The sequence below is a fragment of the Castor canadensis genome, chromosome 4, assembly GCF_047511655.1.
Source record: "Castor canadensis chromosome 4, mCasCan1.hap1v2, whole genome shotgun sequence".
Taxonomy (NCBI): domain Eukaryota; kingdom Metazoa; phylum Chordata; class Mammalia; order Rodentia; family Castoridae; genus Castor; species Castor canadensis.
In genome coordinates, this window is record NC_133389.1 from 52,442,139 (window position 1) to 52,455,620 (window position 13,482).

At 41.6% G+C, this 13,482-nt stretch overlaps 1 protein-coding gene across 18 annotated transcripts in view; it reads right to left on the reverse strand.

Moving 5' to 3' along the window:
• Nucleotides 1–13,482, reverse strand: part of Tmem241 (transmembrane protein 241) — a 163,887-nt gene that overhangs the window by 125,070 nt on the left and 25,335 nt on the right. For 16 of the 18 annotated variants that reach the window (XR_012447100.1, XR_012447099.1, XR_012447096.1 and 13 more), the window contains exon 4: nt 8,777–8,858. The exons of the other annotated variants lie outside the window; for them this stretch is intronic. Coding sequence is in view for 5 of the 16 variants with exons in the window: in XM_074070160.1 (XP_073926261.1) it covers nt 8,777–8,858 (82 nt within the window). In the remaining 11 variants the exon portion in view is untranslated. The remainder of the gene's footprint in view (nt 1–8,776; nt 8,859–13,482) is intronic. 18 annotated transcript variants of the gene reach the window in all.

A 13,482-nucleotide genomic window follows, 5' to 3' on the forward strand; every position in this document is an offset into this window, starting at 1 on the left:
TGACTTTAAAGCACAATCATGATAGCTACTGACAATGTAGAAGGCAGTGCCAAGTAGTTTATGTTCTCTTATTTAAACCTCCTCAACATTGTCTGAATAGATGCTATTACTCTGATTTTTATACTCAAGGACACTGAGGTTAGGGAGACTAGGCAACTTGCTTGAGTGCTCAAAGCTAGTTCAAGGGCACAGCTATCACTCCAACCCAGGTCTGACTGCAAAGCCCACAGTCCCAGGCTCAATGTTATGATATGATACTTAAATTATTTAAGGCCCCAGTAAAAACTTCCCAAACCTGTAACTGTCCAAGTTCAAAATAACTGGTGTATTCCAAATCCTGGCAGTAACAAAATTGGTAAGGTCTAAAATGGGTAAAATCTATGCTATCTTTTTAAAGCAATCGTTGACCTCTACTTAAATTTTAAATCAGAACTTCTCAAACAATTTTCCTATAGAGAAGCTAGTAGGTATCAGAGACTACTAGTCTCTAATAACTGACCACTTACTCCATCCACCTAGGTAAGGTCTATCAAAAAAAAAAAAAAAAAGACAGTTTGCAGCTTATTCCTTGGCCTCTAACTCTGTACAATGAACTAGTCTGAACTGGTCCGAACTATGCTACTTTAGTTCAGGAAACTCTGGAGACTGAAACCTGCCTTTTTATTATTTTTATAGAGTTATGTTCAGCAGAAAAACTGAGAAATGGTAACAACAATAATAATAGGTAAGATATGTTGAGTGCTTACCATGTGCTAGACACTACTCTTCCTGCTTTTACACATTTAAACTTCATGGTAACTCTATGAGACCACTGCTCTTAACATCCCCATTAGACAGATGAGAAAACAGGGATGAATTCTACTTCTTTTTCTTAACCTGCCTCTCAATCACTTGAGAGATGATCTAGATATTTGCTTACTACTAATGAGACCTAAGTCTTCTACACTGTCAAGACCCTATGAATGGCTTCAACAATGAAGGTCCTACCATCTTCCATATCAGGAAAAACAGGCCAACATCAACTACCACAAAGCCCAAGTCATCATTTTGGACACAAATCTGCCAAAATATAATTCACCAAATCAAACAACTACAGGCCAACTCCTTTAATTATTTAGGGACACAAATTACAACTAATTTATTCTTTAGAATCCATTACCTTAATATTTAACAGTTCATCCATGTTCCAATGAAACTTTTTCTGGCTATAAAAAAGAGAAACTGGTAACTATTATTTAGAAATATCTGAGATAGGGTGTAGTCAGGAGTAGAACACTTGCCTAGCATTCACAAGGCCCCAGTTTGATTCCCAGCACTGCTAACAAAAAATAGAAATATTTCATTATTCCATGCCTCCCAGAGTAGAGTTCTGAAGTCTTGATTATTTGCTCAGGTGTTAGAAATCACTTAGAACAGTTTTCCACAGAAAATCCTGATCCTGCCCACAGTCATACCTTTGGGTCACTCTGCAGAAGTATGATGACCCTCAGTCAAACACAAGCCCTAGGTCAATCTTACCTTCTTCTCTTTAGGAGAGTTTTAAAATACAGGTATGTCCTCAATCTATAATATAGAATAACTGAACTCTGGGCCCTCACCATGCAGAGTAACCATAGGAACTATTGACTGGCTGAATCATGAATACAAGAAATCATGTTCCTAGAGGATTGTCTGAGGGTATCTGCCCACTTCTAAACAGAGCCAGATAACCAGAAAATAGTGAAACTACTACCCCCTAGAAACTGCTCCTACCATCATTATGCCTCCAAATGCACTAGGGTATTGTGGTCTTTACTACAAGAACAGTACGAAGACTCGTCCCTATGGAGACCTCAAACTACCACTAATAAGGACCCAGGAAAAATTCTCCTCACACATGAGCCCTGGGATAGAGCTTTGCTTTTTTTTTTTTTTTTAGCTCTTAACTGGCATGCACTGAGAGCCTTGTAACTTTTGCTTGGCCGTACAAAACCAAGAGCTGAATTCCAGGTCTGTACTGTGAGACAATAGAGCATAAATTTCTATGTGCTAAGTCTCTCTGTCATCTCATCTATTCTTTATACTCATTTCTTCTAAAATTCTCTTCATAAGAATATTTATCTTGAACTGGGAGTGGTGGCATATGTCCATACTCCCAGCACTGGTGGGGGTGCTGAAGCAGACTAGTGAATTAGAGGCCAGCCTGAGTTATACAGCAAGACCCTGGGCTGGCAGAGTGGCTCAGTGGTAGAAAGCCTTGCAAATGTGAGACTAAGTTCAAACCTCAGTTTAAAAAAAAAAGCATATATATGTATACATACACAAATACATATATATACATACATATATAGCAAGACCCTGTCCCCAAAAATATATATTTATCTTGTTTTAATCACATTTACCTTTATAAGCTACCACCCATCCTTTTTAGAACATGGTGAGATATTAATTAATTTGAATGAAACATTTTAAATGTTTATCAACATACTCATTATTCCACCATTGGCAGAAGACTAGACCACCCTCTCCCAATTTAGTGGTACTGAAGATTGAACCCAGGACCTTGCACTTGCTAGGCAAGTACTCTACCACTTGAGTTACACCCTCAGTCCTTTTGTTTTTATTTAATTTTTGAGATAGGGTCTCACTAACTTTGCCCAGGCTGGCCTTAAACTTGTGATCCCTCTGCTTCCATCTCCTGAGTAGCTGGGATTATAGGGGTGCTCCAACATGCCTGGCTGTCCTTCCTTTTTTAAGGCTGATATATCATTGTATGTGTGTTCCACATTTTGATTAATCATCTATTGATGACAACTTGGGTGGCTTTCACCTTCTGGCTATCATGAGTAATAGTCAAATGAACATGAGTGCACAAATACCTCTTCGTGTCCCTCCTTTCCATTCATATACCCAAAAGTAGAATCGCCAGCCCATGTGACAATTCTCTTTCCAATTTTTTCAGAGACCCTCACTGTCTGCCATAGCAGGTCTATGACCATCATTTCTGACAGCAGCACAGAGCATTCCAATCTCTCCACATCCCTCCTGGTACATGTTTCTGATAAGTCATTCTAATGGATGTGAAGTGGTATCTCATATAGTTCTGATTTGCATTTTTCTAATGGAGCTTTTCACAGCCATTTATATATCATTTCAGAGAAAAGTCTATTTAAGTCCTTTGCCCATGTTTGGATCAGGTTGTTTGGGGTTTTGCTATTGAGCTTTAGGAGTTTCTATTACAGTCTACGTATGTTAATCCTTACCAGATAACAATTTGAAAACATTCTCTCTCAATCTGTAGGTCACCTTTCTACTTTGTTGATAGTGACATTTGATGCACCAAAGTTTTTCACTTAATGAAGTCCAATTAGTCTATTTTTTGTTTTGTTTCCTGTGCATTTGGTGTCATATCCAAGAATGGATATGGTGCCAAATCCAATGTCATGAAGCTTTTCCCCTAGGAGTCTGATTTTAATAAGTTTTTTTCAAGATTATGGGAAACATTTTTAGGTGGAACAAGAAGATAATGAAAATCTTGGGAGGGATTTACTGCATTGCCACAGAGCCCACATTTAAGTAACTAACCTTTGTAGCTAGACTCTGATCACCTTTGTAAGAAAACATGAACGAGGAGGAGAGCTGCCTTGCCCCACAGTAATGGGGAACAGTAGTGCAGATTCTCCATTCTACATCAACATTGACATTCTTTTCCTTTGTGGATCCAAAGTCCTTTATGTAATGGAGGGCAAAACAAAGGGAGAGGGACCACAAGTTCCATTTTGCTCAACTGAGTGGTTTGCTCCGCATGGGTTTAATTGTCCATGTGTGTTTCTTCATCAACATGTCCACTTGCAATGTGCTGTGTAAATGCTGTGCTCATTTACACAGCATGAAGACAGAAACCACAACCAACAGTGAGGGCAGACCAAGTTCAAAGAGCTGGGCAAAAAAATCAATTCTAGTCTTGTCAAGGTGGCTTAGCCTGGATTTGCAGAGCCTTTCAACTGCCAACCATGGCCTTCCCTATGCAAAAAAACAGCACGGCTGGAGTAGCAGCCAAATCACCAGCACCAGGATAGCTATTTACTAGCCCACTCAATCAGATGGGAATCTGCTTATCTATCCTAAACCCTCCCAGCACAGGCTTTGAGACAATGCTGTATAGCTGAGAAGGCTTCAGACTAGGAAATAATAACAAGAGTAATAGTAACAGTCAAAGGTCTACTGTCCACGTTAGTGGAGTGGCTCAAGTGGTAGAGTGTCTGCCTAGCAAGTGTGAGGCTCTGAGTTCAAACCCCAGTAACACCAATTTAAAAAAAAAAAAAGTTGTGCTGTCCAAAGATTGACAAAACCCATCTCACGTGTAACCTTATATAAGATAGGAAAGCTGGGCAGGTAGGCCCAAATCAGCCAATGCAGAAAGGAGAGTAAATCTAACTTCTTATGTCATCAAGATTGGCAACAAAGACCAGATGTAGTGGTACACACTATAATCCCAGCTACTTGGAAAGCAGATTGGAAGGACTGTAGTTTGAGGCCAGTCTAGGCAGAAAGTAAGTGAGATCCCACCTCAACAAACAAGCCTGGTATTGTGGTATATGCCTATAATCACAGCTACTTAGGAGGTATAGGTAGGTAAATCACTGTCCCTCCAGCAAAAAGCACAAGACCTTTTTTTTTATTGTTTTTTTTTTTATTCATATGTGCATACAATGTTTGGGTCATTTCTCCCCCCTTCCCCTACCCCCTCCTTTACCCCCCTCCCTTCCTCTCCCCACCCCCTCACTACCCAGCAGAAACTATTTTGCCCTTATCTCCAATTTTGTTGAAAAGAGAATATAAGCAATAATAGGAAGGATCAAGTGTTTTTGTTAGTTGAGATAAGGATAGCTATACAGGGAGTTGACTTGCATTGAGCACAAGACCTTATTTAGGAAATAACTAAAGTTTAAAAAAAAGAAAAAAAAAAAGGCAGGAGGGAATGGGGTTGTGACTCAAGAGGTAAAGCATCTGCCTAGCAATCATGAAGTCCTGACTTCAATCCCCAGTACTGCCAACAAAAATGACTGACAATTTAAAGTACCTGTCTGGCACACATCTAGCCTTGAATACTCATGGTGGCTGGTCCCATGAGAAGTCGTGTATCTCACTGCCTCTTACCCCTTTAAGTTCCTCAATGTCAGGAACCAAGTCTGTCTTTAATCTCCCAGTATATGAAAGGCCCCAAATAAGTATTTGCTGACTGGCTAGCTACAAGAATAATCCCCCTTCCCTTAACTCTGTATCATTCAATTGTGAGTGCAAGATGGAAAAGGCAAGGAGACACTCTTCCCACAGGGCCTTTGTACAGGTCAGTCAGCTTCCTCTCGGGAAGCACACATCAGAAGAATGGAACTTCAAGGCCATTTTAGAGCACACCTACCTTGAAAGTGTGTTATATAACAATACACCCATAGACTCTGAGCACTTACCCCCAATTCCTCATGGACTTATTAACTGACAGCTTGGCACCTGCATATTGATACCTGCTTTATCCAACACACAAACTGTAGGAGTGCCTCATGTTTATCCACCCTAGGAATTTCTAAAGAAAAGATGCTGGGTTGTCCTTTTGCTAAAAAACAGTAAAAACTGTCTCCTATCCCTCCTCCTCTCACTCTAAGTGGTTATGTTAGGGTTTTGGTTGCTTCCCTTTTTTCAAAGAGTTTGAAGTGAGCAGCTTCTCTTAGCCTATTAAGTGAGACTATGCTCTAGGTCTAGGCCACTCAACTGCTGGACCCTGAGATTAGGAGCTCATACCAGAATGGAAATCAATTGCTTTTGCTTGAATATAAGTCAATACACCGCTTCCTTCTTCAAAAAGTCTTGCTGTGAAAATAGCCAAGTCAACTAATGGTGGTTTAGTGCTGAAGATGATATATATCCTGGTAACCAAGAGAACAAAGACTGGTACCCCTGGGAATCACACTTTGAGAAGCACTGTTCTAGGTTACAGAAGTCTCCAGCTGCCAAAGAACATACTGGACTGACATTCATGATAGACTTTTGAGGGGTTTGGGCTGAGTATCCAAGACTCCCTCTTTTTTGGATAAGGTACCCAATATTGAAGACCCACCACATTTTCTCCAACTATGGGGTTCAGGCCAGGAGCCGGTATGACCAGCGCTGATCAATCAGCATTCTGAGACTCTCCAAGCACAGTGGATGGTTCAGGGAAGCCAAGATCCATGACTGGCAATCAACATGATCCCATCCTCCTGTCTAGTTTTCAGATAAGGAATGTTCAGTGGCCTCAAGTCATCTGAACTAAACGAAGCCTGGGAGTCATGCACAGGCTACGAAGAAGACAATCTTCCATTATGAAGTTGTGAGGATATGAACCTGGAGTTAACAATACCCATGACGGGAGGTTCTGGATGTTAAATGGGGCAAAGGCAGAGAAAAGAACCAAAAACAAGGAGAGAAACTGGATTCTGAGAGTGCCATTGCCTCTGGATAAAGCCATAGGTTTCCCCTACAACTTTTGATTTATATGCACTAGTAAATTTCCCTCTTGCTTAGACTAGTTTGTGAGCTTTCTAACACATGCACTCAAGAGTCTAAAGTTTTACATGACTATTATAGTTTGAATACGAAATATCCCCCACAGGCTCATATGTCAAATGCTTTGTCCCTAGTTAGCATCAATACTTTGGGAGCTTGTGAAAACTTTAGGAGGTAGGGCCTAACTGGAAGAAGTAGATCACTAGGGCCCATACTTGGTCTCTAGTCCCTTCCTTGATCTCTGCTTCCTGTCACCATGAGGTAAAAGGGTTACTCCTCTACATGCTCCTGCTGCCATAATATTCTCTCTCACCAGGGGTTCAGAATCAACAGAGCTAGGGACTATGGACGGATATCTCCGAAACTGTGAGCCAAAATAAATTCTTCCTTCCTTAAGTTATTCTCTTAGGTATTCACTCAGCTTCACTAATAAACCTACCTAAGGCTCATTCAAAAATCCACATGCCCTAGCTACTCAGGAGACAGAAACCAAGAGAATCGTGGCTTAAGGCCAGCCTGGGCAAAAAGTTCTCAAGACCCCATCTCAACCAATAGCTGGGCATGGTGGCATGTGCCTATCATCCCAGTTACTAGAGAAAGCACAAAGAGAAAGATCATGGTCCACAGCAGTCCAGACATAAAGCAAGATCCTATCTCATAAGTAACCAACACAAAAAGAACTGGGAGCACCACTAAAGTAATAGAACATCTTCCTAGCAAGCCTGAAGCCCTGAGTTCAAACCCTAGTACTGCTCCCTCCCCGCAAAGAAATCTATATGCATTGTCCTAAGGAGATCAATCTAGAGAGGCAAAAGGTGGACGAGTCAAAAGAGCTGGGACTAGGGGCAGGCTAGCAACACTTTCCACACCTACATCTCTTGCTCTGCCAGGTAACTGGCATCTGCCTCACCCCTAACTTATCCAGTGCTGTGAGAATCACATAAACACATATAAAGGAAATTACTCTGAAAATCTATGAAAGAACACTGGACAAACAACAAACATTATGACAAGTGCAATATCTGACTTATTTAATCTTCAAAATCCTGCCACCCGTAACTATTCAGAACCAGAAAAAAAAATTTTAAAGCCTTTGAGCAACACATTATTTTTACACAATCCTATGCTCTCTGCTGTGGGAGAAAGAATGCCCTCTGCCGGCTAAAGGGTGTAAAGAGCAGCAGCAGATTCACAGGATCCTAAATGAACCCAGAGGAGGCAGTAGAAAGACAAAGCCAGTATAAGCCCCAGGCTGTAGGCTGAACACCATCAAGCATTGTGGGTCAGTCCTTTTGCCCACCCAGGAAATTTCTCCTTCCATCAGTCTTCTCAAGTTTATAAATTATGAAACAAAAATGATAATTTAATTTCAGAATTGCATTCCTGACCACTATTTTGCAATCTTGGAGTTGTTGTAACAGTAACATTGTTATCCAGTTGGATGGATTTTTTTTGTTTGTTTTTACTGCTTTTATATCTGGGATCTCAGGAACTAACACAAGAGCAAGCAATACAAAAAGACTGAATTATTTTGCAAATTCTGCATTTTTCCAATGGTACCTTTTTTGAGATAAAATCAGTTAGCAGTCAGGGTATAAAAAAGGAGGACATATTATTGCTGTTCTTGATTTTTAAGGCACTGTCTGTCTGGTTGTTCTAATGGATTCTCTTTTAATGGCAAAATAACAACATTTTTGGAGTTCTAAATAATGTGCCTGGAAGCACATTATTTAGAGGAACTCAATCATGTGGGGAGGGAAAGAAGACACAGCAGACAACTTATCTTACTGGCATCCTCATGTACTAGTCCACTCTGTGCTAGGCATTTGTGTCCACAAATAAGTCCATGTTACCAGTGGGCAGGGTTCTGGCTCATCAGAAGTAAGGTGCAGGTTGAGTCCCTGCTCCTTGCTCCCAAGGATGACCTGAATTCAGACAGAGCAGGATGCTGGCCTCCATAGGGTGGCTCCCCAAGCAGGGCCCTGCCCATGTCAGACTCCACAAAGCCACTACTCTCTCTTCTGTTTCTCTCTTCTGTTTCTCCAGCTTGTGGGACAAGTTGATCCTTCCCTGTTTTCTGGTCATCCTCAATTTACTCAGAGGGGAAATGTCCCTTGTTGGCCCACGCCCAAACCTTACTCTCCAAGCTAGCTTTCTCTTTATGTTTTGCCCATGTTGATCCCAGGAGCATTAAGTTAAAAGGCAAAGAGGAAGAGGAGAGAGGGGATGTCCTCACCAAACCTTTAACACTCACCAGTCTGGACAAGGCTCTGGACCCAGAATAGATTATACCCACAAACAGCACTGAAGCAGGAAGCCATGTTGAAACATCATATCTGAAAAAGGGGAGAAAGCCATAATGCTTTTTCTACTGTATGTTTAAAAAGTGCTAGTTGGGCCAGGTGCAAGTGGCTCACATCTGTCATTTTAGCTACTTGGGAGGACCTAGCTACTGGTTCAAGGCCAGCCTGAACAAATAGTTCACAAGACCCCATCTCCAAAATAACCAGAGCAAAATGGACTACAGGTGTGACTCAAGTGGTAGAGCTCTTAACTTTGCAAGCACAAAGCTCTGAATTTAAACCCCAGTCCTACAAAAAAAAAAAAAAAAACCTAGCTGAAAGAGTTGACCCTTCAGAGGCACCAACTCCAGCCATAGAAGTTGTCTAAAAATCCCTGACAAAATAACCCTGTTGGACTCATTAAGTGAGATGTGGTCTTTATCCACTGAGAGAGAGGCAGACAAAGCCATGCAACCTAGTCCTGTCATTGGGCCACCTATGTAGTGTTACTGATCACAGAGTTAGAAATGGAAAAGGCCCTGCTACAAGTTGGGAGAAAGAACAGATTTGATTTTTTTTTAAGAACAGTGATTTTAGGTATGCCAGTAAAACTTTAAAACAGCTCTCTCCCTGGGATATATCAAACACTACCATGGACTCACACCAAAAAGAACTAAAGAATTAAAAGAACTAATTTTTAAAAATAAATCCTAGAGCTTCAGCTGGATGGCCATATGCTGACTTCTTCTTCATTGCCAGGTTCTGTTTCAGGAAACCTTCAAGGCACATTTCTTTGATTCAGTTGTGGCCACATCAGGGACTGCATTTTCAGGACAGTCTAGAATCTTGTTCTCTAGAAAAACAAAATCCCTATTTGACATAGTATACATAACACTGAGGTTGTAACTGCTTCCCTACCAGTTAGAAATGCATCCAATTCACTACTTCAGGGTCCCATAGTTGTTCTAATTAATAATAAGTGAAGCCATTCCAGGGGACAGAACATAATTATCCCAAGGGAATGTGCTCCTGAAATGACACTGCTCAAGTAGGTTTTGTTGATTTTATTGACAGGGGCAGTCACTCCCTCCAAGATCAGACATGGACCCAGCATTTCCATGTTTCCAGGCTCTAGTAGTAAGGCCTTCAAACCTTACTATATCAATTCAGCAGGTACTTCTAGCAACTTACTATAAGTTGGGCCTTACTATTAGCAGTGATCTCACAGTTAACATTTAGTGAACGCTTTGGACAAACCAGGCACTGTGCTAATATTCTCCATGCTGCATTTTTTTGAATCTGCATAACAATCCATGAAGAAGGTCCCTAAATTCGCAATGGTCCAATCTGTCATCTTCATGATGATGTGAAAGTCACACAGTGTGTCCATTCTACCTCTTCATTTTCAATAGTGTTCAAAAAAATTACATGACATATTCAACACTTTATAATAAAATAGGCTTTGTGTTAGCTGATTATGCCCAACTATAGGCTAATGTAAGTATTCTGAGCATATTTAAGATAGGTTGGGCCAAGCTCTAATCTTCTGTAGGTAAGGTACACTTTCAACTTAAAAAGTTTTCAATTTATGATGGGTTTATTGGGATACAGTCCTGTTGTTGTCAACAGCACCTATATAATCACTCCGTTGTGCAGATAAGGAAACAGAGGCACACAGACTTTAAGTAACTTTCCTATGGTTAGGACAGCCAGCTCTAAAGCCCACCCATTTTTTTAATTTTTTTGATGGTACTGGGGCTTGAATTCAGAACTTTGCACATGCTATGCAGACACTCTACCACTTGAGCCACACTACAATCCCTTTTTGCTTTAGTTACTTTTTAAATAGGATCTCAGCCCGAAGAGCAATCCTAATATTTATGCCTTCTGCATAGTTGGGATAACAGATGTGTACCACCAATCCAGCTTATTGGTTGAGATGGGATCTATCTAATTTTTTTGCCCAGGCTGGCCTTGAGCTGTAATCCTCCCAATCTCTGCTTCTGAGTAGCTGGGATTACAGCTGTGAGCTACCGTGCCTGGCCCAAGACCTAGCTTTTTTTTTTTTTAATTCATATGTGTATATAATGCTTGGGTCATTTCTCCCCCCTGCCCCACCCCCTCCATTACCTCCCACCCCACCCCCTCCCTCTCCCCCCCACCCTGATACCCGGCAGAAACTATTTTGCCCTTATCTCTAATTTTGTTGAAGAGAGAGTATAAGCAATAATAGGAAGGAACAAGGGTTTTTGCTAGTGGAGATAAGGATAGCTATACAGGGAGTTGACTCGCATTGATTTCCTGTGCATGTGTGTTACCTTCTAGGTTAATTCTTTTTGATCTAACCTTTTCTCTAGTTCCTGGTCCCCTTCTCCTATTGGCCTCAGTTGTTTTAAGGTATCTGCTTTAGTTTCTCTGCGTTGAGGACAACAAATGCTAACTAATTTTTTAGGTGTCTTACCTATCCTCTTATTTCCCTTGTGTGCTCTCGCTTCCAAGACCTAGCTTTTAACCACATTTTTTACTTTGCCTGCACAGGCTTTAATAGAAGACAGTGACATATAAATAGCTAAGCTACAAACACAACAGGAGTTTGGAAGCAGACGAAGCAGCTAATTTTCTGAGCAGTAGTGTCTATTATCAATATCCCTGCTGTAATAATTAAGGTATCTACAAGGTGGAAAAGAGGACACCATCACCTACCCTAATGGGCCAAGAATAACATTAGCCAATGACTCCTCCCCTAGGGAAAGGTCTTTCCACTTAAGGTTTTGACATTAAGCTCACATGTACCATAGGAGTCAGGACACCAGAAAGAGCTCTGCTGCATTGATGAGGAAGGAGGGGGTTCACGGACGAGACAGCAGCTGGCCCAGCTGCAGTAGGCCCTAGACTGTGGAATGTAAGGTCAGTAAGGCCCCAGGCATTTGTACTCAAGTCCCTCTTAAAATAAACAAAGGAAACTCCTGCTGAGTTATGTACTCCATGAGACATCAGAGCATCTGAGTGGCCATGGACATGAGGAAAAGAAAACAAGCTAGGGAACATCTTGTATTTTAAACCCTCTACCATAAAACACAAAGAAATAACTTCCACTAGAAAAAATACACAAGTCCAGTTCAACCCAAAAGACTTCTGGGAAATGTGATAGTGTGGCTGAGTGAGCACTTGTTCCAAAAGTGGGGCCTGAAGACAGGCACCAGACACTGGGGCTTGCACTGACCACAGTCATCTCACTTGGGGCCAATGGGGCAAAGCAGCATGTGTTCATCCAGCAATACATGTCTGCACCCCCAGCCAAAAGAGGGGGCAGATATTTTGTTTTATAACTTTAGACTTCTGGGAGATAACTGATTGGCTTCAGGGCCCTATGGCCCTTTTGAGCACTCGTCAGTAAGAAGTGCCTTCCTCCAGCACACGCCAACGTTAACACCAAAGGTGCTGTTAGGAATAATAAACACAACTACTCTGGAGGCTCACATCAACAGGATCGTAGTTCCAGGCCAGCCCAGGCAAAAAGTTCATGAGACCCCCATCTCAACCAATAGCTGGGCATGGTGGTGCATGCCTATCATCACAGTGGTGGCAGGAAGTGTAAAACAGGAGGATCACAGTCCAAGTTAGCCCAGGGGAAAAAGTGAGACCCTATCTACAAAATAACCAGAGAAAAAAGCATGATTCAAAAAGCCTGAGGCCCTGAGTTCAAACCCCAGTACTGCCAAAAAAAAAGGGGGAGGGAACAATTTGGTAAGGCTTTGTCACAAAGCTATTCCTCATTGCTATGATCTGAAGGTATGTGACCTCATCAAATTCATATGCTAAAATCTTAACCCCCAAGGTGATGGTATAAGAGGTGGAATTTTGGGAGGTGATAAAGGCAGGGCCCTCATGAATGGGATTATTACCCATACAAAAGAGACCTCAGAGAGCAACTGTGCACCTCCCATCATGTGATGGCACAGCTGGGAGGTGTCATCTAAGAGCTAGGAAATGGCCTACACCAGATATCAAATCAGCTGGACCTTCATCTTAGACTTTCCAGTCTCTACAACTGTGAGGATTAAATATCTGTTGTTTATAAGCTACCCAGCACATGGCATTTTGTTATAGCAACCCAAATGGACTAAGACACTCATCGAGTATTAAGCATCCATATTCTAGTCATTGAAGATACAGCTTTTAATAAGACAAAGTTCCTTACTTCATAAAATTTACAAGTGAGTGAGACAGTCAGGCAATAAACAGATTATAGCAGTAATGGTAAGGGAGCAAACAGGGACAGGAGGGAGAGGGAGGGAGGAACAGATGGTGGAAGAGAGAGGGGGTAAAGAGAGAGGGAGAAAAAGACGGAGAAACCTGCTGTGCAGGTGGTTCACATCTATAATTCTAGCTATTCAGGGAGCAGAGATCAGGGGGATCAGAGTTCAAAGACAGCCAAGGTAACAGCTCTAGAGACTTCTCTCAAAAATAACACAAAAGAGGGCTGGCAGAGTGGCTCAAGTGGTAGAGTGCCTGCCTAGCAAGCATTAGGCCCTGAGTTCAAACCCCAGTACCACCAAAAAAAAAAAAAAGAACAGGACTATAAAATAGGCCCGGGGGGGGGGTACTTCTGGTGGGGGGGATGTGAATGGAGGAGATGAAGATGAAGGAATATGATTAATAGGCGTCATATACAGAT